Below are 24,382 nucleotides of genomic sequence, written 5' to 3' on the forward strand. Positions count from 1 at the left end.
GCCCGATTTTGCAACCTTTTTCCTAAAGGAGAAACAGGAAATGCACCACCTGTTTTTGTTCCCTCGCCAATCTGGGGAGTTCAATTCCTTGCAGCAGTTCAATAGCAGACATCCAGCCCAGCACACGGAGCTCTGCACCCATGTCGTTTCAGGGTACCACCAAGAGGGTGGGTCGACTCAAACCCCAGTACAAATGACCTACTTCCTGAAAATTCTTCAAAGCAGTTAATTAAAAGTGCAGACTTTGCCAACAAAAAAACACTTGCCTACTGTATTTCCCTACCCGCTGCCATGCAATATTATAAGGAGGCCCAATCAGGGCCGGCTTTAAGGTGGTGCGCCCTGTGCGGCTGCCCTGGGCACTGACCTAGAAGGGGCGGGGGTGGGGGGGTGAGGGGGGAAGGGGCGGAACTAACCTCAGGGGAGGCGCTGTGCTTGCAATAACTTACCATTTAAAAGCACCTGCTGCAGAGTTCCTTGACCGTTGAGCTTTCAGGCAGCAATAAAAATGTAAAGACAACTCCTGCGAATAATGGTTCTGCTAGAGAGAAAGATCCAGAATTTTGTCTGGCACAAATGGTTAATGTGCCTGCTACAAATAGCAGATCTGTATTTTATGTGGATAGCTGAAAGGATTAGTAACGGCTGTCTTTACCAGCACTTTAAAAAACATGAAATGTACGTGGAGAGGGGTAAGGGAGAGACGATGGGCACTTTTGCCAGGTGGAAGTGAGGGAACCCGAGAAGGTCATCATGCGAGGAGGGGGCCATAAAAGATTGTCACAGCAGGTGCCACCAGCGCTTAAGCTGGCCCTGGGCCCAGTACAGTTTCAAAAGAGGCTTCTCCATTTACACACCCATGGTCAGAATGAAAGTGAAAGTAGCATGTTGTTACTTTCTTTCTGACCAGTGCTGGGCTCTGTGCCCTTATAAAGCCTGCTGCACGCAGCAGCTGAAGGCTGCAAGGGAGACAAATTAAAACACGAGCAAACAAACACACAACCCAAGGGGTCTCTTCAGGGCTTGGACACTCGTGGGGGCACACCTGCGTCCCTGGGGGGCTGCTGGGTTGTGTGGTACGCGCCTGGGTCGCTGCCCTCACTGGGCTCCTCGCTCTACTCTGACCTTCTGATGTCTTGTGTTGTTCCCCTCATCTGTCTCCTCCTCCCATCCTGTCACGTCCTTTCCCCTCACCCCTCAACTTCCCATCCCTCCCTTCCTTCACCATGTCCACTCCCCTTTGCTCATCTCTGCTGGTACTGTCCTCTTCCGTCCTTACTTCTCCCTCACCTAGCACACAGCCTCTTTGGTGTCAGGTCCTATTAGCCAGACCTTGACTGGTACCACAACTACAGTGAATCTGAGAGCAGCCCTACTCTCCTCCACACTACCAGGCCTTCGTTGTTCACTGAATTCATCATCTTGCGGTGCCCTTCTTCTTAACATCAAAGGGGGAAAAACAGTGCCAAGAACCCATATGCACCATAGGCCTTGCTTTGTTTTCTGCCCTTTTGTATTCTACTCATAGTGAACAATGCTTTATTATTCACAATGAGTGTAATACAAGAAAAATGAAATCCATTAGTTTAAAAGGGACCTTCACTGGTAGCTCAGGTAATTAAAACAATCATTGTAAATGTATGTGTTTGTAGGTGAGAGTGTTTCAGAGAAAGTGTATGTGTGAGCACTGAGCATGTATGTCTCTTTGTATGTGTATGCATGTGTGTGAGACTGAAAGAGAGTGAGAATTAGGGACAGGTAGTGAGTGAGAATGAGTGAGATTTGGTGTCAGGAAGTGAGCATCAGTAAGTCAGTGAGTTAGTGTAAGAATGGCTGCAAGTGAGTGAAAGTGAATGAGTAAGAATGCATGTGAGGACGTGTTAGCAAGTGTGTGAGAGTAAATGTGGGTGATTATTTGTGAAAGTGAGTTACAGTGGGTATAACTAAGTCACAATGAGATGGAGTCAAACTGGTGAAAATAATTGAGAATGAGTGAGTTAGAGTGGGCGTGAGTGAGAACGTATGAATGAGTGAGATTAACAGGGAAGGTGAATTGGTGTCACTGAATGAGTTGCAATGAGTGAGAGTGAAGTAGGGGGTTGGTAGAGTGACTCAAACTGAGAATTAAAGAGTAAGAATGAATGTGAGAGGAGGGTTAGCGAGGGTGAGTGAGAATAAGTGTGAATGATAATGAGTGACAGTGAGTGACTATAACAGAATGTGAGTCAAAGTGAGTAAAAATAAGTGAGGAGTGAGAGTAAGAGTGTATGTGAGTGAATGAGAAAGTATGAGTGAGTGAGATTAAAAGAGAATGTGAGTGTGAATAAATGAGTGAGTGAGAGTGACGGAGAATAAGTGAGACTGAGTGAAGGAATGAGTGAAAGTGAGTGTGACTGAGTAAGAAAGTATGAGTGGGTAAGAGTAAGAATGCAGGAGAGTGAAGGATTGCGAATGAATGATAATACATGTGTAAAAGTAAGAGTGAGTTTAAGAGAGTGAGTGAGATTGAACAAATGAGTAAGAATAAATCAGTGTGAGTAGGTGAGGATGAGTGTGAGCGAGTGAATGAATGCAAGTAAGCCTGAGTGAGAGTGTTATGCTAGCAAATCTGCCTTTGGCCTTGGCATATGGAAGGTAATGCATGTCTACTAGAAGCACCCATGGCAAAATACTGGCACTGTCATACTGGAGGTAAATCATGGCATAACAGTCACCCATGCTAAAATACGGATGCTGGCAGGCAAGAGGTCATTCGTGGTATACAGTGCACCTGTGTAAATATACTGGCATATTTGAGGAAATTCTTGGGATAGGAGGAACACATGGCAAAATCCTGGCACTTGCACACTGGAGGTAATATTTAACATAAGGATCACCCATGGTATATGGACAGCATTAATGACAGCATTCTGGCACTGGCGTATTTCACATAATTGTTGGCATGTGGGGTCACCCATGAACAAAATTCACATGGCGGCCCCCCATAGCACATTCTGTAAAAAATGGGATCAACTCCTGTGGTGAGTCATGTTTCATTGGCTTTCTACACCATGAAAGGATTTGAACATTTTTTGACTGCCCTTTCAGAGCCTGTGGCATTTTAGCAATATTATGTGAAAAGTGTACTTCATAATGCAAGATGTTATCCCATTTTTTAAAAAATGTCCCAGAACAAAAATCCTGGAGCTCCTCTCGAAGAGGTCTGTCTTACTTGCTTCTCTCACTAGCTACAGTTCGCTGAGGCATTACACCCCAGGACTTTCAAAGATAATGTCAGCACTCTAGTGTAGGTGGTATTTAAAAGACACTTGTCCGAGCATTGTTAAAGAAACCCAATCTGGATCCCTCAGATTTTAGCAATTACCGGCCTATCTCCCTGCTCCCGTGGGTGAGTAAAATCCTGGAAAGATACATTAATTTCCAACTGGTGAATTTCTTAGAAAACCACCAACTGTTAGACCCCACCCAGACGGGTTTCAGACCCAAACACGGAACCGAGTCCGCCCTCCTTATGGTCACTGAGGAATCCAGAAAAATCCTGGATCAAGGAGGATCAGTGGCAGTGATCCTCCTCGACCTCAGCGCGGCATTCGACACGGTCAGCCACGACACCCTGCTGTACCGTCTGGCTGGTGTCGGAATCAAGGACAAAGCCTGGTTTTGGTTCAAATCCTTCCTGGAGGACAGATCATTTCGAGTATTCGATGGTGAGTCTGTGTCCACTAGTAGACGACTAAGGTGCGGAGTCCCTCAAGGCTCCTCTCTAAGCCCTGCCCTTTTCAACATCTATATCAGGCCATTGGCTGAGGTCGTCCGTCCGTTTGGGGTTAAGATTATTTCTTACGCGGACGACACCCACCTGGTGGTCTCACTGGCGCAGGAGGCCAACACGCCATTGTCAGGCGGACTTAGAGAGTGCCTACAGGAAGTAAAGAGCTGGATGTCTTCTTCATCCCTCAAACTAAATGGTGACAAAACGGAGCTGATGCTCCTGGGCCCCTCCGACCCCAGCTTCTTCAACTCTTTGTGGCCCCCCTGTCTAGGCACCCCTCCAGCACCCAAGGACAACATCAAGAGCCTGGGGGTGTGGCTGGATAGATCCCTCTCATTCAATACCCAGGCCACAAAACTCTTGGCTACCTGTTTTGGCCTCCTTGGGATGTTAAAAAAAATCCTCCCCCTTCTACCCATGGAAGCTAAGCAGGTAGCCATCCAGGGCTTAATACAGTCCCGCCTAGACTTTAACAACGTGCTCTACCTTGGCGCTCCAGATTACACCTTACGCAGACTCCAGACAGTGCAGAACTGTGCGGCTCGCACACTACTTGAGCTTCCTCGCAGGCAATCAGTGAGAGCCGGTCTGGTCAGCCTTCACTGGTTACCAGTGCGCCAGAGAATTCTCTTCAAGGCCATGTGCATTGCCCATCAGGCCTTCTGGGACACAGGTCCTATGATTACCCGTGACTTAGTCACCCACTACCAACCCAGCAGAAACCTCCGCTCAAGCCAGACCTTTATGGCCACGGCCCCAAGAATAAAAAAGACTAGGTCTGGCGGCAGGACGTTCTCCTACAATGCCTCCAAGACCTGGAACACTCTCCCCCTACATCATAGAGTCAACCCCAACCTTTCTTCATTCCGCATGCAGTTAAAGACATTCCTATTCAACCTTCCTCATTAATTCTCCGCTAGCCACTCTACGAGGTCACCTCTGTTATTCCCAGCGCTTGGACGCCCCTTGGCAGCAATTCACGCTCTACAAATTTACCTTCATTTTATTTCATTTCATTTCATTTCACTTGTCTGTGCTGTTTTGTTTTATTAATCAAAGTTATTATGGAACTTCAGCAATGTCAATTATCAGAATGTCATCAGGGTTAAGCTTATGTGACATGACTTCCTAGGAAGAGTCAGGGTCGAAGGTCAGATGATGCCAATCCCTCTGATGTAATTACGGTCAAATGGTGCATAATGTCACTCTGCAACCCCTGCCATTTTGGCCAATGGACGTCCATAATCAATAGTGCAGCTGGTGCAGTGGCTCTGAACCAGGGCCGCCTCTAGGGCGGTGCAACCAGTGCCACACCACTGGGTGCTGACTGCGGGGAGTGCTGTGTTTTCAAATATATTGTGGATGTAAAAGCACCAGTTGCAGCTTCTTTTTTTGGGTAAGGACAAAAATGTCAAGATAACTCTGGTGATTAATGGGTCTGCTTGACAGAGATCAGAGTTTTGTCTGGAGGAAGTTTTGACTCGACATAAGGTAGTGCAGAGGGTTCACATGCCTGCTGCAAAGACCATGCATATCACAGAAGTGCCTATATCGTAAATTATTTAGTGGGTTACTGTTTTTTTCTTTCCAAGAGATCCTTTTTTACTTGCAGTTTCTAAGTTAAAATCCTAATATAGAACAGAGACCTATCAACTGTGGTCAAAGAACTGCATGCAAACGGCAAGGTATAGATTAGAGCATTGATATACCCCCAACCACCCTCCCCTCCCCCACGCCCCCAAGTCTTTCATTATCCTAATTTCGCAAAAATGGCTTATTTGGGTAGAAATCAATTCTTATTTATTTCAAAGTTTTATATAGCGCGAACAAGATCTTTGCAGATATCAGAGCGCTTTACAGGACATGGGGTGATAGCATAATAGTAGGTAATAGTTGAGGTAGTTAGGTACGATATGCATAGTTACATAGGTAGGTCAAAATACAAGAGGTAGGTCATAGTTGAAGTAGTGTAGGTACAAGGTGCAAAGTCAAACAGGTACGCCAATAATATGAAAGTACATAAAGAGGGAGCATATACTTGTTTAAGCGTGCTTAAACTACTTTTGAAAATAGCATAGATGTAGGCATAGTTGAGGTAGGAGAGTACAGGGTGCATAGTCACACAGGAGAATCAGTAAAATAACAGTAGGTAATATTTGAGGTAGTGTAGGTAGAGTGTGCAAAGTCAGATAGGTACTTCAATAATGTAAAAGAAGATAAACAGAGAGGGAACGTATACAATCAAGTGAGTCGATAATACCAGTAATACAAATAAGCCAAGGGGTCAGGAAGGTAGTACAACGCGGAGTCCTGGAAGTACAGAATAATAGTTCATGTGTATTCAGCCATGAGGATCGCTTTTACTTCTTTCTTAAAAAGTTTGTTGGAGGAGATGAGCCTGGTTTCAGGAGGGAGTGAGTTCCAGATCCTGGGCGCCATTCCTGAGAAGGAGCGTTTATAGGTTTTTACCTTCCGAAATCTTCGAGGCTTCAGCAGAAGATTGTTTGTGCTTCTAGTAGTTCTAGAGCCGCCCGAAATTGTCAGCTTTTGAGAGAGGTAGGCGGGTGAGTTCATGTGTATAGCCTTGTGTGTCATGCAGGCGATTTTCAGATGAATTCTGGCTTCAAAAGGTAGCCAGTTCAGGGATTTAAAGTCATGGGAGATATGTGAGTGTTTTTTTGAGCCAGTGATGAGTCTCGCTGCAGCGTTAAGGGACGCTCTTAGGGGTGCCGTTGTGGTAATGGGGAGCCCACAGAGGGCGATGCTGCTGTATTCTATGTGCGGGATGACTATAGATTGTACTGCAGTTTGAAAGTCTTTGGTTGGCAGGAAGGGTTTGAGCTTTCTCAAGGTATTGATTTGGAAGTTCGCTCCTTTGGTTGCCTTGCTGATGTGCTGCTGCATGTTAAGATTGGAGTCAAGTGTTATGCCTAAAGATTTTGCTGAGTCAACGATGATAGGTTGTACATTGAGAGCAGTTAGGTGCTTGAGCCAAGTTTGAGCGGTAGAGATTTTTGCGGGCGGTGAGATCAGGAGGAACTCAGTCTTCATCGCATTGAGTTTGAGGTGATTCTCTGCAAGCCAGGATTGGGTGTTTCTGATCGTGGAGTTCAGAAGCAAGATGTCCTTGGGGGATTGTATTTTGAGATAAAGTTGGGTGTCGTCGGCATACATGTGGAAGTGAACATTGGATGCTTGTAGCAGAGTAGTGAGAGGTTCCATGACTAAGTTGAACAGTGTAGGGGAGAGGGAGGAACCTTGAGGGACGCCTAACGATACAGGTACCGCGGAGGACATCAGGTTGTTCCTTTTGAATCGCTGAGACCGGTTGTGTAGAAAGGAAGTGAACCACTTGAGAACAGTCCCAGATATACCCATTCTTGTGTTTAATAGTTCGAGTAGGTTCTCATGTTTAACTGTGTTGAATGCTGAAGAGAGATCAAGAAGGATGAGGAGGCAGGTATCATTTTGGTCTAGGATTTGGAGGGCGTCGCCAACTATGTGAGTCATAGCAGTTTCGGTACTGTGCCCTGCTCGGAAGCCTGATTGATGAGGGTTGAGGAGATCAAAATTATTTATGTGATTAGTCAATTGTAGCTGTACGCATTTTTCCAACAGTTTAGCGAGCGTGTGAATATTTGTAATAGGACGGTAATTGTTTAGATCAGTGGGATCTGCTGTTGTTTTTTTTAGTAACGTGTGACTTGTCCGACTTTGAGGGCGTTAGGGATGGATCCCTGTTGAAGAGAGCTATTGATGATCTTAGTCCAAAGTGGGAGGAGCGACGGGGTAAAGACTTTTAAAGCGTTAGCAGGAAGGGGGTCAGAGAGGTGATTGGATGGTTTCAGGGTGCAGAGCAATCTGCCAATTTCTTCTTCGGAGTAGGTGCCAAAGGATGACCATGTAGCATTGTTCTTTGGTTCAGACGGTGCTGTGTGTTGGGGGTTGGAGTAAAGGATAGCGTCATTGAGATCACTTCTTATGTTGTCAGTTTTTTGGTTAAAGAAAGCAGAGAAGTCTTCACAGGAAGGTGTAGCGCCCCTGGTGCTGAGTGTCTGGGGTTGTTCTTTGGATTGTGTTCTGATTAGCTCAAACAGTTTTCTTGGGCGGTTTTTTGCTTGGGCGAGCTGGAGGCTGAAGGAGTCTCTCTTTGAACGTTTTATTTTCCTGAAGTAGGCGTTTCTCCGTTTTTTCAGAGTTTTTAGGTGCAGTGCAGAGGGGGCTGATCTCCAGGTGCGCTCTGCCATTCGCATGGCCCGTCTATCTTCATTGAGGCTCCCGTCATACCATGGGTTGGAGATCTTGGACGCGACTCTTTTCAGTTGCAAGGGTGCAACCTCATCGATTATTGTGGTCATAGCATTGAAATAATGGTCAGTCAGCAGTTGAACGTCCGTAACACCGGACGGAGGAAGTAAGAGATTGTAGCTGTTAGGCGGTAAGGAGTTTGGGTTAAGTTTCTTCATGTCTCTTTTCCAAACTTTGGGCTTGGAGGGTTGAGCTGGGTTAAGTTTAACTTTTTCATTGATGAAGAAGGAGACAATATGATGATCTGACCAGTCACAAGGTTGGATTGACTCAAGTTGAATAGAGTCCTCTTTGGAAATGATGAGGTCAAGGATAGAGCCTTTCTCATGGGTCGGGCTATTAGCAAACTGAACCCCTTGCATAGTGTTAATTTTTAATTTCTGAGTTTGTGCTTCTCCAGACCAAGAACTCTTTATCTATACTGTCTACCAATATGGACGACAGGTGACGCCTACACCTTGAAGTCCTCGGTCTTATGTAACATTGCCTATCCACCGATTCACACCCATATGATTCATTGTCTCTGTGTCATGTGTGTGCAATGTAAAGTGTCTGACACTCTCTACACACTGTAAATTGATACTTGTAAATTGACACTGGCATGAGTGGCGCTAAAACAAAAGAAATGCGTGTGAGAGAGAGTGGTTATGGACACTTAAGGCAGTGCTTTAAATGGGCCGGTACTCACCGGTACGGAGTACCGGCACTTTTAAATGTTTGCCCCTTGAGTACCAGAACTTCTCCTAGGACAAGGAGAGTACCGGTAGGCATGGTGGCCTTGCCTAGACACAGGTGGCGCTCCTTGCATTTTATCGTGCCTCCGCAGCACTTTTCACGCTACCCGCTCTGGTTCTGCAATCCTGAGCTGAGATCGCCCAGGAGCGCCAGAACAGGAGCTTTTGTCACCTGTGCACAGTAACCTTGCAGTTCTTCTCTGCACCTCCTCCAGCAGTGTGGGGCGGATGGGTGTTTAGTTTATCTTTTGATCCTGCACAGTGAGAGTTTAGAGTCCACCATAAAACTAATGGACGAGGGAGAGGGGCGCATTATTTAGGGCAGTACAGCATTTTAGCATGTCATTGCTTTAAATGACTGTAAATGTTAGTTCATCAGCACTTTAAATCCCTCAAAGAAAAAAAACTCTTTAAAGGCAACACAATGTTTTTTCTGGGTTCGGTGCATTTGAACTGCTTCGTATGGGAAACCATGTTTATCCCAAATGTGACAGGCAGCTTCATGGAATGGGGTTTAGACTTTCAGACAGTTCAAGATTTTAGCTGGTAACACTTTTGCATGCTGGGACTCGTAGTTCTTCTTTCTCATTATAAGTAAGGGTCTCTAAAAATTCCAGCATGCAAAGCTTTAATGGCAAAATTCAGAGACGGTTTTGAACATACAATTATTATTATTAGGGTCATGACCATAGGACAGATTCTTCCGATTTTTTTACTTTGCACTTGAATTTATTGCGTATAAAGGTTGAAAACATAGCCCCGCCCCTAATCCCGTCCAGCACTCCACCCCGTAGTCCACCGCTCCTTTTGGTGAGTAGTACTGAGTACCTGCACTTATTTTTTTCCATTTGAAGCACTGACTTAAGAACTTTTAAAGGGTGGTAGGGAGAGAATCCGTAGCGAGGGAGGTCATGGGGAGCCAAAGACAGTCGCACCGGGGCCACCAGCGCCTAATTCCGCCCTGCTAATACCGGGGTGGGAGGGGCGCTTTTCACCCCAATTATTGATTGATTTTTCTACAAAACCAGGCTATGAGGGCAGTGTCCTTGCTAGCATTTTGTGCCCACGGAGCACTTCCTGCACTAATACTTGCTGCCTGTGAGAAAGCTGTCAGCCAAGTCCCTGAAACAGAATCGCGTGCCTCAGGGGCAGAGAGGCCCGCCCCCTCACACTCTCCACCCACACCCTATATTTACTCTTCCTGCTGCTCTAGTTCAAGCTTGTAGTTCTCGAGCTGTGCTACCCTCCTGCCATGTGAAGGGTGCGCTAACCGGTGCCAAGCCTTGCCAGGAAGTACCAATCCATGCCATAGCAAGTCGTGTCGAGCAACGCTGTGCCAAGCGGCGCAAAAACGCACCGCGCCAAATCGTGCTTCACCAGCCGGTGCAGTGCCACCAGAGTGTTGACTCCGCGGAGCTGTGGCGCGCTCGTCCTCTGGCACCAGGCCACCTCGCCCTCGACTGGAGAGGCCCGGAAAGTCCGGGATAGTTCTGCGGGAAGGGGAAGTCGCACCAGGGGAAGTTATGTCACTGCTGTCACCGAGTCTGTTGTGCGTACTTCGATAACCACCGTGGGCACCGTGTGAGACCGCGCAGAGGGCACGTGAAGCTGCGTCGAGGGTGCAGCGGGCAGAATGGTAAGTTCTTCAAAAAAAAAAAACGTGTTGGCAGTGAGATGTTATTTGTAAATACCATGTGGTTTCGGATAAGTGAAAGAGCCGGTTTTAGAACTTGTGTCAACTGGTTTCTTCACACAGCACACAAACACTAGACAGATCTCTTGGTTGCTGTGTGTCGGAATGTGTGTGAAACCGCTGCTTGGCTTGAACTCTGTATTGTATTTGCTTGTGTGCGAGGAACATTTGTCCCGCTTCTCGGACCTGTTGTATGTGTCGAGGAAGCGTGCACCCTGTTTCTCTGGCGTTCTATCTATTTTGTGTGAGAGTGAGGTATGCATAATGCACCACCACTAGCTATCATTAGTAGAGCAGGTGCAGTGGCACCGGGACCCAAGGGTGTGCGGGGCCCAGCAGTGCGTATACTTTGTTTGCTACGAACCCGGGAGCTGAGGGGTATTTTTGCCTTGCTTGCATTTCACCCTTTTGCACCACAGGCTGGCTACCAATTTGTTTAGCGGTTGCCTCGCCATATGTGTGCATTTCTATATTATCCTCACGGGACCAGACGTTTTTTTTAATTTTTTTAGAGACAAGCCCATAAAAATGTCTACAATTTAAGTCACCAGCCACAACATCCGATTCCAAATCCAAGGGAACATTGGCAGCCTGACCTTCGGTGGAGACCAGATGCCCCCCTAAGCTGTTCCAAGGAAACCACTCTAAAGTCACAAGAGGCTTTGCCAAGATTCGTATTTGCCCGGGAACTCCTTTGCGGTTGGAGATCCGCAGTTTCCCTTTTGATGGTGGGTTTATTGGGGTTTGGTTTGCCACAATATTGACCCAGGCACAACGAGGTAACTTGACTGAAGTCAGGGCTGCAGTGGGACGAGGAAGATGAGAAGATGAGTTCTACCACGAAAGGCGCCCTTGTGGCAGCGCTGTTTGGAACGCATAGGTCACCGAGGAAGGCAGCATCAATTAACCTATAAAAATCCATCTAAAATGGAGAGATTCAGTGGATAGCCATGTCAGTGGGACCCTTTGATTCCCATGTTTCCTCTACTTTACCAAAGGGAGACCCTGCAGTCGGGCGGAGATCTCCACATGGTAAAGTATATGGAAAAATAAATAAATATTCAACTCGAAACTAAATATTATAAATGGTTTATTAAATATTTTCCATTTCATAACTTTATTTTGGTCAGAAGACCATAAAAGTGCAGATAAAATACATACAAAGCACAAGACATTAAAACAATAAATAGCGAACAAGTCGATATTAGAGATAAAAATGGATTAAACTCGAGAGTTATCAAAAGGCAGCAGTATAACATTCATAATTGATCACATATATTATACAAAACCTTTTCTTCTACGCCACATGCCAAATAGGAAGCGGGATACGGCGAAAACAATAGGGGGGTGGGTATCATAAATTAAGACCCGACAAGCCTGAACAAAGTGTCGAAATCCAAGGTTCCTGCATAACGGGATCAGCCAACATTCCTTATTGTTACATACGCAGGACAAAAGAACATGACATGGGAGACATCTTCTCTTTATAATCACATGCCGGACAGGCTTCCTTATCTTATTTTGTACATTTACAGGTGAATGCCATGAGTGTTAGACTGCCATGCCTTAGCTGAAGGTACAACTTCCTCGCAAGAGGTGGTTGTATTACATCTAAGAATTCCTCAAATCGAGATTCCATTTTTACTAAGAGGAACTCTGCAGACAGCCTGCCCAGGGTAGCTGATCTCTGTAGCGCTAGTAAATTCTGTCGCCTCATCAGGTTTTGTAGTTCCGATTTGGATATCCCCGGGCAACACAGCTCAGGAGTCTCCCAAAGCTGTGGCAGACCTATCCGTGTACTAAGAGCTCTAATATGGAGCAACCAGGGGATATGTTTACTTTTTAGGAAAGCTCAAACCTCCAGGAATTCCGCTCTATAGGAGGCCAGTTCTGGAACTGACCACAACCTCTATTGACTCCAGCCCCAGATCAAATCGTAGAGGAATACGTGGTGTGCTTGGTGGTAAACCAACCAAATTCCTCAGTGAGGGCAAGTGAAGTTAGGGGATAGTTAAAAAATAATAATGATTGTGATAAATAAAATCTGGATAAGTGAGATGCCAAACAGTAACAACATTATTTCATTTTACTGTACATTTGAGTCCCCTACAGGTGAATATAAAGTTCTTCCGACTGGTTGAGGCCCAGTGGGGTCATTGTTCTGAAAGACAATATGTGTCTAGATTCTTTACGTCTTAGAAGTTTTTCATTATGGCCCCCCCTGTCAGAGAGAGCCATAGTTTCCAGTCCCCAGAAACGCAATTGCTTCCAGTCTCCATTATGATTGGCCTCCATGTGCTTGGCAACAGCATTACTCCTGTCCTTGTGGATTGTTGCCCGCACATGCTCCAAGATACGTTTTTTTTAGTTCACAAATAGTACTGCCGATGTGTCTCAAGTTGCATGGGCATTCAATCATGTATATTGTATACTTGCTATTGCAGGTTATGCATTCCTAACTTCACTTGCCCTCACTTTTTGGACTTGGTGCTCAACCACAGTATATGCTCGAATACAGTAATTAGCCGACTGGAGGGCAGTACTTTCGTTTTTGTTCAATTGATTAATGATGTAAAAAGACATACATTTATTAATCCGAATAACCATATTACCCCATTCTGGTACTTGCTTGTTTAACAATCATTTTTGAAAAGGTTACCAATTTTGAAATGTTTAAAAATGCCTTGGATTGTTGAAATGATTTAAAACACTACAAATCCCATAATGCAAATTATGACACACCCATAGAGGGCGTGAATCTTGGTTTCAGGAAATGTTTCAAAATATGTGAGCACACACACGCAAACTGACCGTGATCAAGACAGTGGACGCTGTCGAAACGCGTTGTTTTTTTTGCTTTTGACCCCATGGATTAATAAATCACTTGAAGAAAACTACTTGCAGCGTGGTGCTGGACTTTCTTTGATTTGCGACTCCGCCATTCTTTCCCTCGAGGGGGAGAATTCTGTTGAAAAAAAAATAATATATATATATATATATATATATATATATATATATATATATTCACTCCGCAATACATCAAAAGATATTGATGAAAACAGGACGCCCAGAGCTGCAGTTGTAAAAAGTTTTATTCAGCAGATGAGAAAAGTTACTCCCGCTAACAGTGAGCAAGGACGCTCTGTCCGAAACGCGTCTGTTCGGCATTTCCTTTCACCCTGCACCTTATGATTGAATAAAGCAACTATACTGCAAGACTGGCTTTGGTGTCCACGCGCTTAATTCTGCGCTTGGGACTTTGGCGTGGCTACCGGCTGTTGTGTTATAAATTATGAATTTTTGCTGTGTATGCGAGCACAAAGTGCAATATGAATTTAGACTGTGACTGCTACCAATGAAATGTGCTCCACTTTAAGCAAAAACTACGAGTCTGTCTTCCCTGTCCATTGACAGGTAGTTCTAATGACGTTGCGTAAAAGATCCTTTTTTAAATGGCCGCACGCTTGTGTAACGATGACCAGTGATCAAGACTGCTGTGCAGTCGAAACACGTTTGGCAGCGGCACATTAAAAAGCCATTTTAAATCTCACACGGCGTGGTCTTCTGTTTGAATTAATTGAGACTTGGCCCAAGAAGTCTAATTTCTTGACGACGCAACTCTCGGTTTGGAGGCAGCAGTGAATGCTTGAGCATTTGGAGTATGTATATATATATATATATATATATATATATATATATATATCAAAAAATCCTCCATTCTGGGTTCAATTTTTACTTGAAGGAACTCCCCTGTCAATCTTCCCAGAGTGCTGCGTCTCTGGAGAGATATTAAGTTCTGGTTCCTGACATAGCGCAGCAGTTCAGCTTTGGTTATCCCTGGGCAACTATCTACAGGGTTGTCCCACAGCTCAGGTAAACCAATTTGCCCACAGAGTGCCCTAATGTGTAGGAGCCACAGAATGTTCTTGGTTTTTAAAGCGGCCCACACCTCTGTGAATTCTTCTTTATAGGAAACTAATTCAGACACGGACCAAAGCCTCTTCCAATACATCAGCGGCCGTGCTGCTGCTGCCTCCTCTATAGGTTCTAACCACAAGTCCATACGCAGGGGAATCAGTGGTGTGCTCTCTGGTAGGCCCAGTAAATTCCTCATAAAGGCATGTTCTACCCTCGCGAGGGTAGAACGTTTGTGTCCCCATAATTCTGCTCCGTACATAGAAGCCGCTCGGGCCTCGAGTTTATAGATCACTACGACCGGTACCGCAGGCTTAAAATCCGAAGTTCTATGCACTTTACTGATTCCCCCCCACCACTTAGGATAGCCTAAGGGCCACCTTTGCTGTCTGAGGGTCCCAATCATAGTTTTCCGTTAAGGTAATACCCAAGTACTCAAAAGTCTTTACTCTTTCCAAATACGTACCAATTAAACAGGGGTTTGGACGAGTCTGTTTAGGGGGATTGAAGATCATAAACATGGTCTTATCCAAGTTTATCTCTAGCCCATGCAGTGTGCAGAAAGCTGCGAAGCCGTCCAGGGTGCGCTGAATGCCTGTTGATGTTTTGGACAACAACAGAGTGTCGTCTGCGAACATCAAAGTGGGCACCCACCCGGTCACCAGACTTGGGGCATCATTGTCTTTTACTCTCAGCAGATGGTTTACTAGCCCATTTATATAAAGACAGAATAAGGTTGGGGCCAGGACACCCCCCTGGCGTACCCCCTTCTTCACAGGGAAACAAGCCAACAGTTCCCCGTGCCTCCCACACCTGACCTGAGCGTAGTTATTCTTGTGGAGTCTATTCATAATGTCCAACATATAGGTGGGGAGGCCCATACCTAGCAATACGCCCCACAACTTTTACCTCGGTACTAAATCAATTGCGGGCTGCAGGTCCACAAAGATGAGGTAAAGGCTGCCACCCTCCACACCACACCGTTTTCCAAAATAGTACATGCAGCCTAAAAATTTGGTCTATTGTGGGAATGCCCGTCCTAAACCCAGCTTGGAATATAGTCAAAATCTCGTTTTCCTCTATCCACCCCTGAATTCTGTCTAAGATGATCCTGCCCATCAGCTTTTGTGTGGTGTCTATCAAGCTGATGGGCCTATAATTAGACAGGGTTAGCGGACAGCCTTTTTTATGGATAGGGACAATCTCTGCTCCGAGCCAGGTATCTGGCGAGTCATTCCCCTTGAGTATTGCGTTTTAATAAAACAGCCAAATATGGTGCCCAGATTTTAGATTGTGCTCTGAATAAATCCCCAGGAAGCCTATCCAAGCCTGGGGCCTTGTTAGGTAGAAGTTTGGCTATTGCGGTCTCAACCTCCGTAAGTGTGATGTCCAGGGGCCCACCCAAACGATACTCACACAGGGGGGACACTATTACCTTGCCCCACTCAGTATCCAAGGGCCTCGCCAATCGATTCTCATGGAGGGGTCCTGGGGTAAGGAGTGGGGAAACCTCTTCCACATCTCCCATCACATGAACCGTCAGCGCCTCCAATCTATGCTCATGTGGGGGTCCAAGGGTAGGGGACAAAAATAACTCTTCAGCAGGGTTAGCATATAGTGTCCCAAAATGGGCTTCACAAACTACAGATGCTATATTCGCTATGGGAGGTGGTCCACCCCCACGCGTCCCGGAACTAACAATGGCCCAGAACGACTTGGAGTCTTTGCTCAGGAGTGCTAATCTTAGTTCTTCCCATCTGTTCAACTCCCAGTTTTTCTTTTCCTGTTGACAACCTGCTTTTACCTGAGCCGACACTGCTTTATACTAATTCTATCCTTATCTTTTATTGCGACTAACAGGTCTTTTTTTGCTTTCCGACAGGATGCGTCATACCAGGGGTGAGTTTGGAATGGGGTAACCTTCGTTCTTCCACAAGGGTAGAACACATCCGATAGTTTAGCAATCAACTGCTTTTCGATTTCTAGAGTCCTAATCTGAGCCTCTGGGTCAGGAACCTTTTCTCCCACCTCCCCCATTTCTATCAGCTGCGGTAGTGCCAGCTGATATATTCCTGCAAGTTTAGTCTGAGAGTCCTGAAGTTTGGACCACTTAATTTGACGCCCATTGTTAGATAGCAGGAAAGGCGGTTGAGCAGAAATAGGCTCAGGGGCCGGGCTAGACAGACCAAAACTCTCTGGTTTCAGTGTCAGAACCAGGGCATTTTGGTCACTATCGCTCCACGAGAGGATCTTAAAATTCAGAACCCTGTCCCAGTGTCTGGCTTCAACCATTATGTAATCAATGATGGAGTTTTGCCCTAATCTGTTAAAGGTGGATAAACCCGGTCTATCTGGTTCCACCCTCCCATTATACGCCCACAGAGACGCACCAGTGTTTATTCAATAACAGAATGGTAGCATTGCCTGATTCGTTTTGGCTGTAACATCAGGCTTGTTCACAGCTGAGCCAGTTAATGAGGCAAGAATATGCACGCCTTAAAAGCAAGAAATCACTATATTTTAAAATGTTCATACCATTCCCAGAATTCGTAATGTAATCGCATACTCTTCGGCTGAGAGGTCAATATACATCTTGCTTAATAGCTTCAAACGCAATCTTTCACTTGTTCAAGTGTACTTTGTTTTTCTAATAGCCATGTGTATTTCAGAATTATCTATTTCTTTTACATATTGCCATTATTGCTCAACAAATTTGTGGGCACAAACAATTGGTTCAGAATCGGCAAGAGGAGACATTACTTCTCCTGTCTCTCTTTCTAGCCTTCATAACAATAATACTAAGAATATTCATACTGTCATATGAAAAGTGATCGAGTCATGCTCCCCAATTTGTCAAAGAGTATGTAGTTACATTACAAGTGCATTCTGGGAATTGTATGAACATGTTAAAATCACATGATTTCTTGCTTTTAGCGCGTGCATACTATTGCCTCATTCACTGGCTCAACTGGGATCATGGCTGATGTTACAGTCGAAAACGCGCCAGGAAATATATAAATATATGCAGAATAAAATAATTACTCACGGAAATCTGGGTCTCCTGTTTCTTGGCGGTGCTGCGGCTGGATTGAGTCCGTTTGACTGTTCGTGGAAACCTGTGTTGATATATATATATATATATATATATATATATATATATATATATATATATATATATATATATATATATATATATATATATATAGATAGATAGATATATCTCTATCCTTTTCAAATCTATCTGCAACATTCAGTTTTAGATATGAAAAACGTAGTTGGCATTTTACCCATCATTATATCTCATTTAGTTAAAAGTGAGAATCAATTTTGAATTTTGGTATTCGAATGATATATCATTGTCTCCTTTCGCACTTATGATTTAAGGTGCGGCAACTAACTCTTCAATAACTTATATCAGGAAATTACATTGAAGAGATCAGAACATATTAAAAACCTTTGTTTTGTAGTGTATTGTATTATAATTGCATTTATTTAGTGTGTACTACCTCCGAAGATGTGCACTACTCCAAGGTTAGTGTTACATTTAGTGGGTTTAATGAGACAGCTTCTCGTGCTTTATCCAGTCTATTGTGGTGTAATCAGAGGTAGTTAGATGTGGTTGCTTATAAAATGCATCAACCATAAGAAATTCACTTACATGAAAACCTGTCTTCAGTGTCTGTGAGCTTCCCATCACTGCTGTCTACAAATGTTTGGGTCTGTCTGTAAGACATGCCCCCGGAGCCCCTGTGGTGCTAGGGGGCCCCAACCACTGAGGGGCCCTTAACTCTTCAGGGAGACCCCATTCAGCCCAAGGCCAATTAAAATCTGTGAAATATAGGAAACAAATGGCCCCCTTTTTATCATCTGCATGAGGGTCCCATCTTTTTGCGTTACACCCTGGGGGGCTGTACTACAAGGAGGGAGACTGTGCTCGAGGGTGTGGGTTTGTACTCCCCAGAGTAATACTGTGAGCAAGGGTGTGGGTGTGTACACCCAGGAATGAGACTTTCTACGTGGTATGAGGATGTTCTGTGAGTGAGTCGCCTCCCCCAAGGTGCAGGAATTTACTCCCACAAGTTATACTGTGCGCCAGGGTGTAGGAGTGCTGTTCAAAAAGTAAAATTGTTCTTAAGTGTATGGGACTGAACTGCAACAAGTGAGCCTGCTCTCCAACAGCTCTACTAGGTTCCACACATCAGAGGTTAGACTATTGCATTTTGGGCCGACTCCGCATCACTGCTGGGATAGAAGCCTGCACATAAACAGGTGAGCAAATAAACCAAGGGCATAACACAGGCCCCTGCAGCCCCTGCGGTGTGGGAGGGGCCCCCTCAGCACCGCACTTTGGCCGGAGAGCTTCATATTGAGGCCAGAGGGGACCCCTCACCCTACCCTGCAGGGGGGCCCCCCTTAAGTTTTGTTACGCCCATGAAATAAACTGATTGTTTTCCTGCCTCGTGGCCTTACCTGGCAGATTTACTTTTCCACACTCAGGTTGCAGGCAGTGGCAAGCACAAGTGGTGTCTGAATCGTTGGCTAAATAAGGACAGGGGATAAGCACTCACACTTCTGGATTGAGTCTGTTTGTGCCTCTATTGGCTAAAGGATTGCCTTCCTTGTTGAAATTGATCAAAGTGGCCATGCCCCCATCACTACCATAGATGGACCTGCTGCACGCATTCGAGTGTACCTTCCATCTGGAAGCCTTCTGCAGCTATCTACAGCAAGAAGTCACAGGGAAAAGGAGGAATTGAGGGAAAAGTATCAAAAGCCACGCTGCTGATGTTCATGATTCTGAAGTCAGATATGCCCTGTAGTAACAGCACCTTGCATGCCAACAGACCCTATTCAGACAGGCGACTCCTGATTTTTTTTAAGCCAAAAATAGCTTTATTTAATCTGTTTCCACACTAAAATTGCCCTTGTTTCAATGTACATCAATGGGGTAAATAAAGTCCCCTGGATTTTTTGCCAAATCTCCCTGTTCTAGTTTTATAATGTTGCGATGTATGGAACACAAAACACGAGTCTCTGATAGTTTATTCAAGTTTAACATCTCAGAGCGGGGCCTGGCAGGCACCACACTTAGGGCCTTATTATGATGTCCGACGGACCACCACCGATGGACCACCACCGACAGGCCATTGGTGGCGATCAGTTTGGCAACCAAGGCATCGGTCTGACCACTGAATTGCGATGCCAGCGGTTGGAGCGATGTCATCTGAAGGACCGACTGCTCCCTCGGACAGGCCCAAGGATCCTGTCGGGGCATCAGTCGGAAGCCAAATCCCTACAATGGAGGCGGTCCCAGTGGAGGCACTGCCATAGGGATTAGGATGTCACTTTCCGACAACCTTTCCATGTTGACCTCGCAGACATCGAAAGGCTGTCAGAAAGTGTATTTGGGGCCAGGAGCAGGGCCGCATCCACTGAGGCCTCCGCTGTGTGGGTGCCCCAGGCACCCCAGGGTCTCTGATGTTTAGAAGCATACCCTTTACCATTGCTGCTTGTGCTGCGGCCCGGAAAAGCCACATTGGTAAAGGCTGTGTTTCCGACTGCCGTGCTGGCAGTCACACCATAATATCGGAGTGGAACCACCAAGTACTTGTCCAGCGGTTCCACTCCCGAAACAATGTCGGTCTGACGCTCATCTGACCGACATCGTAAAAAGGCCCTTAATGCCGCCGTGTCCTGCCACTGCGCTTATTGTACCTGAGGCAGCAGGGAGTCAGAGCATATCTGCAGAGAGGAGGTGGAGGAGACGGGAGGAGGAGGAGGGGAGCTCCACGGGCCGTCTCTTTAAAAGAGCTTCCTCTGACATCACGCTGGTGCGGATAGGAGGAGGCAGGAGAGATGTAAATTCTTGGCCAGACAGAGAAGGGATAGCTGCTCCTGAAAAGCTTCACGAATGGCAGACAATGAGGGGGGCTGATAGGGAAGCCGCACTAGTGGTGCGAGTGACCCACCTCACCGGCTGCCTTTCTCCGACCCTTCTTGTCTCCTGGATGAATAAACAAGCCTGAAAGCGTCCTTGGTTACACATGCAGCACTCTCTGTCACGAGTGCATTGTTTGAGGGCGCAAAAGTAAAAGAGCAGTGGCAGCGCGCGAGACGCCATGAGCGTGCACATCTGCTGTCCGTGCGCAAGCTGAGATCGCCAGAGAAGATACGCCATGAGCGTGCACATCAGCTGTCCGGGCAAGTACACCTCTCCTGTCCCCCTGTGGATGCAAAACCCACAACAATAGATCTCACCAAGGTGAACAGCGCATGCGCTGCGTCGCTAGGCAAGACCTATAAACATGAATAGGAGCAGTGGAGTAGCTTGGTCAATAAGATTGGGGTGGGGTGAGTTTCAGATTTCCCAACAATCACGCTGAGGGGTAGTGGAAATAAAGAGGAGGGCAGATGGTTAGGTGCATTTAAAACACAACATTTTTCCAACTAATCAGCATTTGTAAGGCTTTCACAACAGAGTCTATAGCAAGTGTGTGTGCGTGTGCGTGTGATTTTGTCAGTGTGGGTATGTGAAAATCCTAGGTGTTCAGCATGCCATGCCCTGACTGAAAGCACATGTACCCAACTGTTTAAGGCCACATTTTTTTTCTGGGTGTGTAACACCCCAAACACCCCCCTGAAGCTGTGCCTCTGAATGGGAGCGGAAATAAGACAGACATGACGCCTATTTTGTGGTTTTCACTTCTGCTTTCGCTTTGTGTCTAGGTTAGACAGTCAAGCAGAATTACTACTCTCTTCGGGAATCATGGTTCCGCTGCTTTTTCCACATTTGAATTGCCCAATGTTGCAGCATATATTCCATAATTTACTGCATAAACTACAGGTTTAAATAAAACACGTTTCTAGTTCAAACAGGCCAAAGCCGATGAAACCACTAGACTTGGAGCCGCCTGTTCAGACGTTTAAAATTGTGTCCGTTTTACCCAAAAAGAGTAAACATCCCCGTTTGATGAACTGAGCGGGGAAAGGCTTTTTGTCTGTATCGGGAAACAAATATCAAACATTTTAATGTAATTCAAAAAGGATGTGAAGAATAATTAGTTTATCTCTTCAAGGTGTAGAGTTGTGAATGGAGTGTCTCTTAAAGAGGAGGGCACATTACGTATGACTGTCATCCTACACTACTCTCCAGGGTTATTTCTCAACAAGCAGAGGCGCTTCAGAAAATGTAACCTTCAGACAACTTTTAGGGCACAAATACGATGTACAGAATAAATTTGGATCACGTTCTATTATACGTATGAACACAGAGGCTTGCTTTATGCGGAGTACAGAATTGTGTATATTTCACACAATCTATTTTACTCTTGGATGTAGAAAGGACCAAGTCCATAAAATGACTTTCCTCTGCTTCTAAACAATACACGTATTTTCATTGTTGGACGGTATTATCTTGACTTGGCCTACAGAATATCTGTATTGTTTATTAAGAAACTGTGGGGCATATTCTCAAGGACTTATCGCCAAGTTAGCGGCACTTTATCGCAGCCAAAGTGGCAATAGATTTATCGCCTTATTCACAAGCTGGTGCTAACAGCAGACATTGCCAGTTTTCCTGCAACAGCAGCTGCAGAAAACATTGCCACGGATGACACCGGCAACTAACGCTAATGGGATGCAGTGTAGGTGTTCCCGTGCAAAAAGCAGCGAAAACACCACTTCGCAACATTCCCAACAACCATCCAATACAGCGATAGGATCACAAAACTTGCAATAAGCCACATGACCTGCTCTTTCCTGGTATTACGTTGGATGATAACCTGCATCAGAACTGGGAGCCTAGCCCACAGCCACACCAGAGGGCCACAACACCCACCGCCATCCCCCCAGGTCCCCCAGCCCCCGGACAAAGATATTTTACATCAACTTTACGAAATCCTGAACAAACCAATTTGCCTGATGTTGCACAATTACAACAATTAACATTCATGTGTGGTCCGAAAAAGAGAATCATTCATTCATCTTTGAATTTCCAAACAAATTATTTTATTCAAATTAAACTCAAAACAACTATTTGGAGTCATGGCGGGTCTTCTCTGGGCAATCTGTAAGTCACAGCCTGCAAGACAAAATTCAAGATAAGAAGGTGTGTCATGCGCTCATCAATGGACAGAGAGAGAGAGAAAGAGAGAGAGCAAGAAAGGGAGAGAGAATGAACGGAAGAGAGGGAAAGAGAGATAGAGAGAGACAGTGACAGTGAAAGGAAGAAGGGGAGAGAGAGTGCCGACACTGTGGACCCAGTCCTCACTGCTTACCTGCAGCCACTGGTGTGTCTCCAACCACGTGCCAGTATACAGTGCAGTCCACCAGGTCCCTTATCTCAAGCCGAGTCTAGATTTATAATTGGCAGAGTATACATCATTGCACATGCCATCATCGCTTGCCCGCTCCTGCGCACACAGGCTGCTGCACCCCACCCCTCCCGCCGCCCGGCGGTGATTGCACACCCAGGCCTAACTGCTCACCTTCCGCCACCGGCGTGTTTCCAAGGGGGCCCACCACGTGCCAGTGTGCGCTCCAAACCCGGGGGCCGCGACCTTGGCAGCCTCCACATCATGCAGCTCTGCACCGCGAGCCACCAGGTCACACACGTGATTCTGGGTCTTGATTTCGCAATGGCAGACATTAGATCAGTGCACACGGCATCATCGCAGGCTGGATACCCGCTCAGCTCTTTAGGTGCCACTAACTCTGTGAACCATGAGGCAACGCCACATGGCGGTAGGCCTGTGCTGCCAGCTGGCTCAGGCCTACACTGCGGTCCGGCAGGGCTCACACTAATCCTTACCAGTCCAGACCACCAGGACGGCGCATCATCATAGGCTGCACACCCGCTCAGCATTTCACTTATGGGTGAGTCCCTATTGCCAGCTATACCTCTGTGAGCCAGACATTGTGGTTGGGATAGTTGCTGATAGACCTGTGTTCTTGCGTGTCTTCAGCAATGTGATAATGGTGTCCAACTTCTTGCCATGTGGATCAATGTGATCCATCACTACAGGCTGTGTCCACCCAGTTGAGTGTAAGTAGGTATGCGAAGAGATGTTCTGTTTTCAAATGTGATGGGGGACACTACTTCAGGCCTGCCAATGACTTTGACATTTCATACACAGCCCTATTTCTATCATTGCGTGGGGCAAAGTTGTGAAATTGCGCGATTGTTGTCTCAGCGCAATGAGGACACAGAGAGTGCACATGTTCCCATTCATCTCACTGCCTATGTGTGTCAAGGTCACACATGTGCATTGCTTTTATTTCCCAGGGTGTACCTTTTTGTGCAATCCATGTCCTTACATTCATCCATACTTTCATACTTGAACGATTATGGACATGACATCTGTGTTTAAGTTCAGACATTTGTATAGCGCACTACTCACCCTGAGGGTCTCAAGGCGCTTGAGGGAGGGGGGGTATTTTACTTCTCGAATATCCAAGTTTTTAGTTGCTTTCTGAAGGAGAGGTGGTTCTGTGTAAGGCGGAGGTGGGTGGGGAGAGAATTCCAAGTTTTGGCCGCTAAGAAGAAGGATCTACCTCCCATGGTGGATCTATGGATGCGCGGAATTGCGGCGAGGGCTTGATTGGACGATCGCAGTTGTCGGGTGGGGGTGTAGAAGGACAGGCGCGTGTTGAGGCATTCGGGTCCTAGGTCGTAGAGGGCTTTGTGTGCATGGGTGAGGAGATGGAACGTTATTCTCTTGTTGACGGGGAGCCAGTGGAGGTCTTTCAGGTGACCGGAAATGTGATCTTGGCGGGGGATGTCTAGTATGAGTCTGGCTGAGGCGTTTTGGATGCGTTGGAGTTTTTTCTGTAGTTTAGCTGTGGTTCCGGCGTAAAGGGTGTTTCCGTAATCCAGTCGGGTGACCAGTGCGTGGGTGACCGTTTTTCTTGTTTTGGTGGGGATCCAACGGAAGATTTTTTTGAGCATGCATAGGATGTTGA

General features: G+C 46.0%; 1 protein-coding gene across 1 annotated transcript in view; it reads left to right on the plus strand.

Annotated features, from left to right (window-relative positions):
- Positions 1 to 10,017: 10,017 nt before the first annotated feature.
- The window catches only part of VAMP5 (vesicle associated membrane protein 5), a 76,406-nt gene continuing 62,041 nt past the window's right edge, over positions 10,018 to 24,382 (plus strand). The window contains exon 1 of the mRNA XM_086943374.1: positions 10,018 to 10,450. Within this exon, the coding sequence (XP_086799500.1) occupies positions 10,448 to 10,450 (3 nt within the window). The 5' untranslated portion in view covers positions 10,018 to 10,447. The remainder of the gene's footprint in view (positions 10,451 to 24,382) is intronic.

Source organism: Lissotriton vulgaris, chromosome 11 (genome assembly GCF_964263255.1).
Source record: "Lissotriton vulgaris chromosome 11, aLisVul1.2, whole genome shotgun sequence".
NCBI classification, from domain to species: Eukaryota; Metazoa; Chordata; class Amphibia; order Caudata; family Salamandridae; genus Lissotriton; species Lissotriton vulgaris.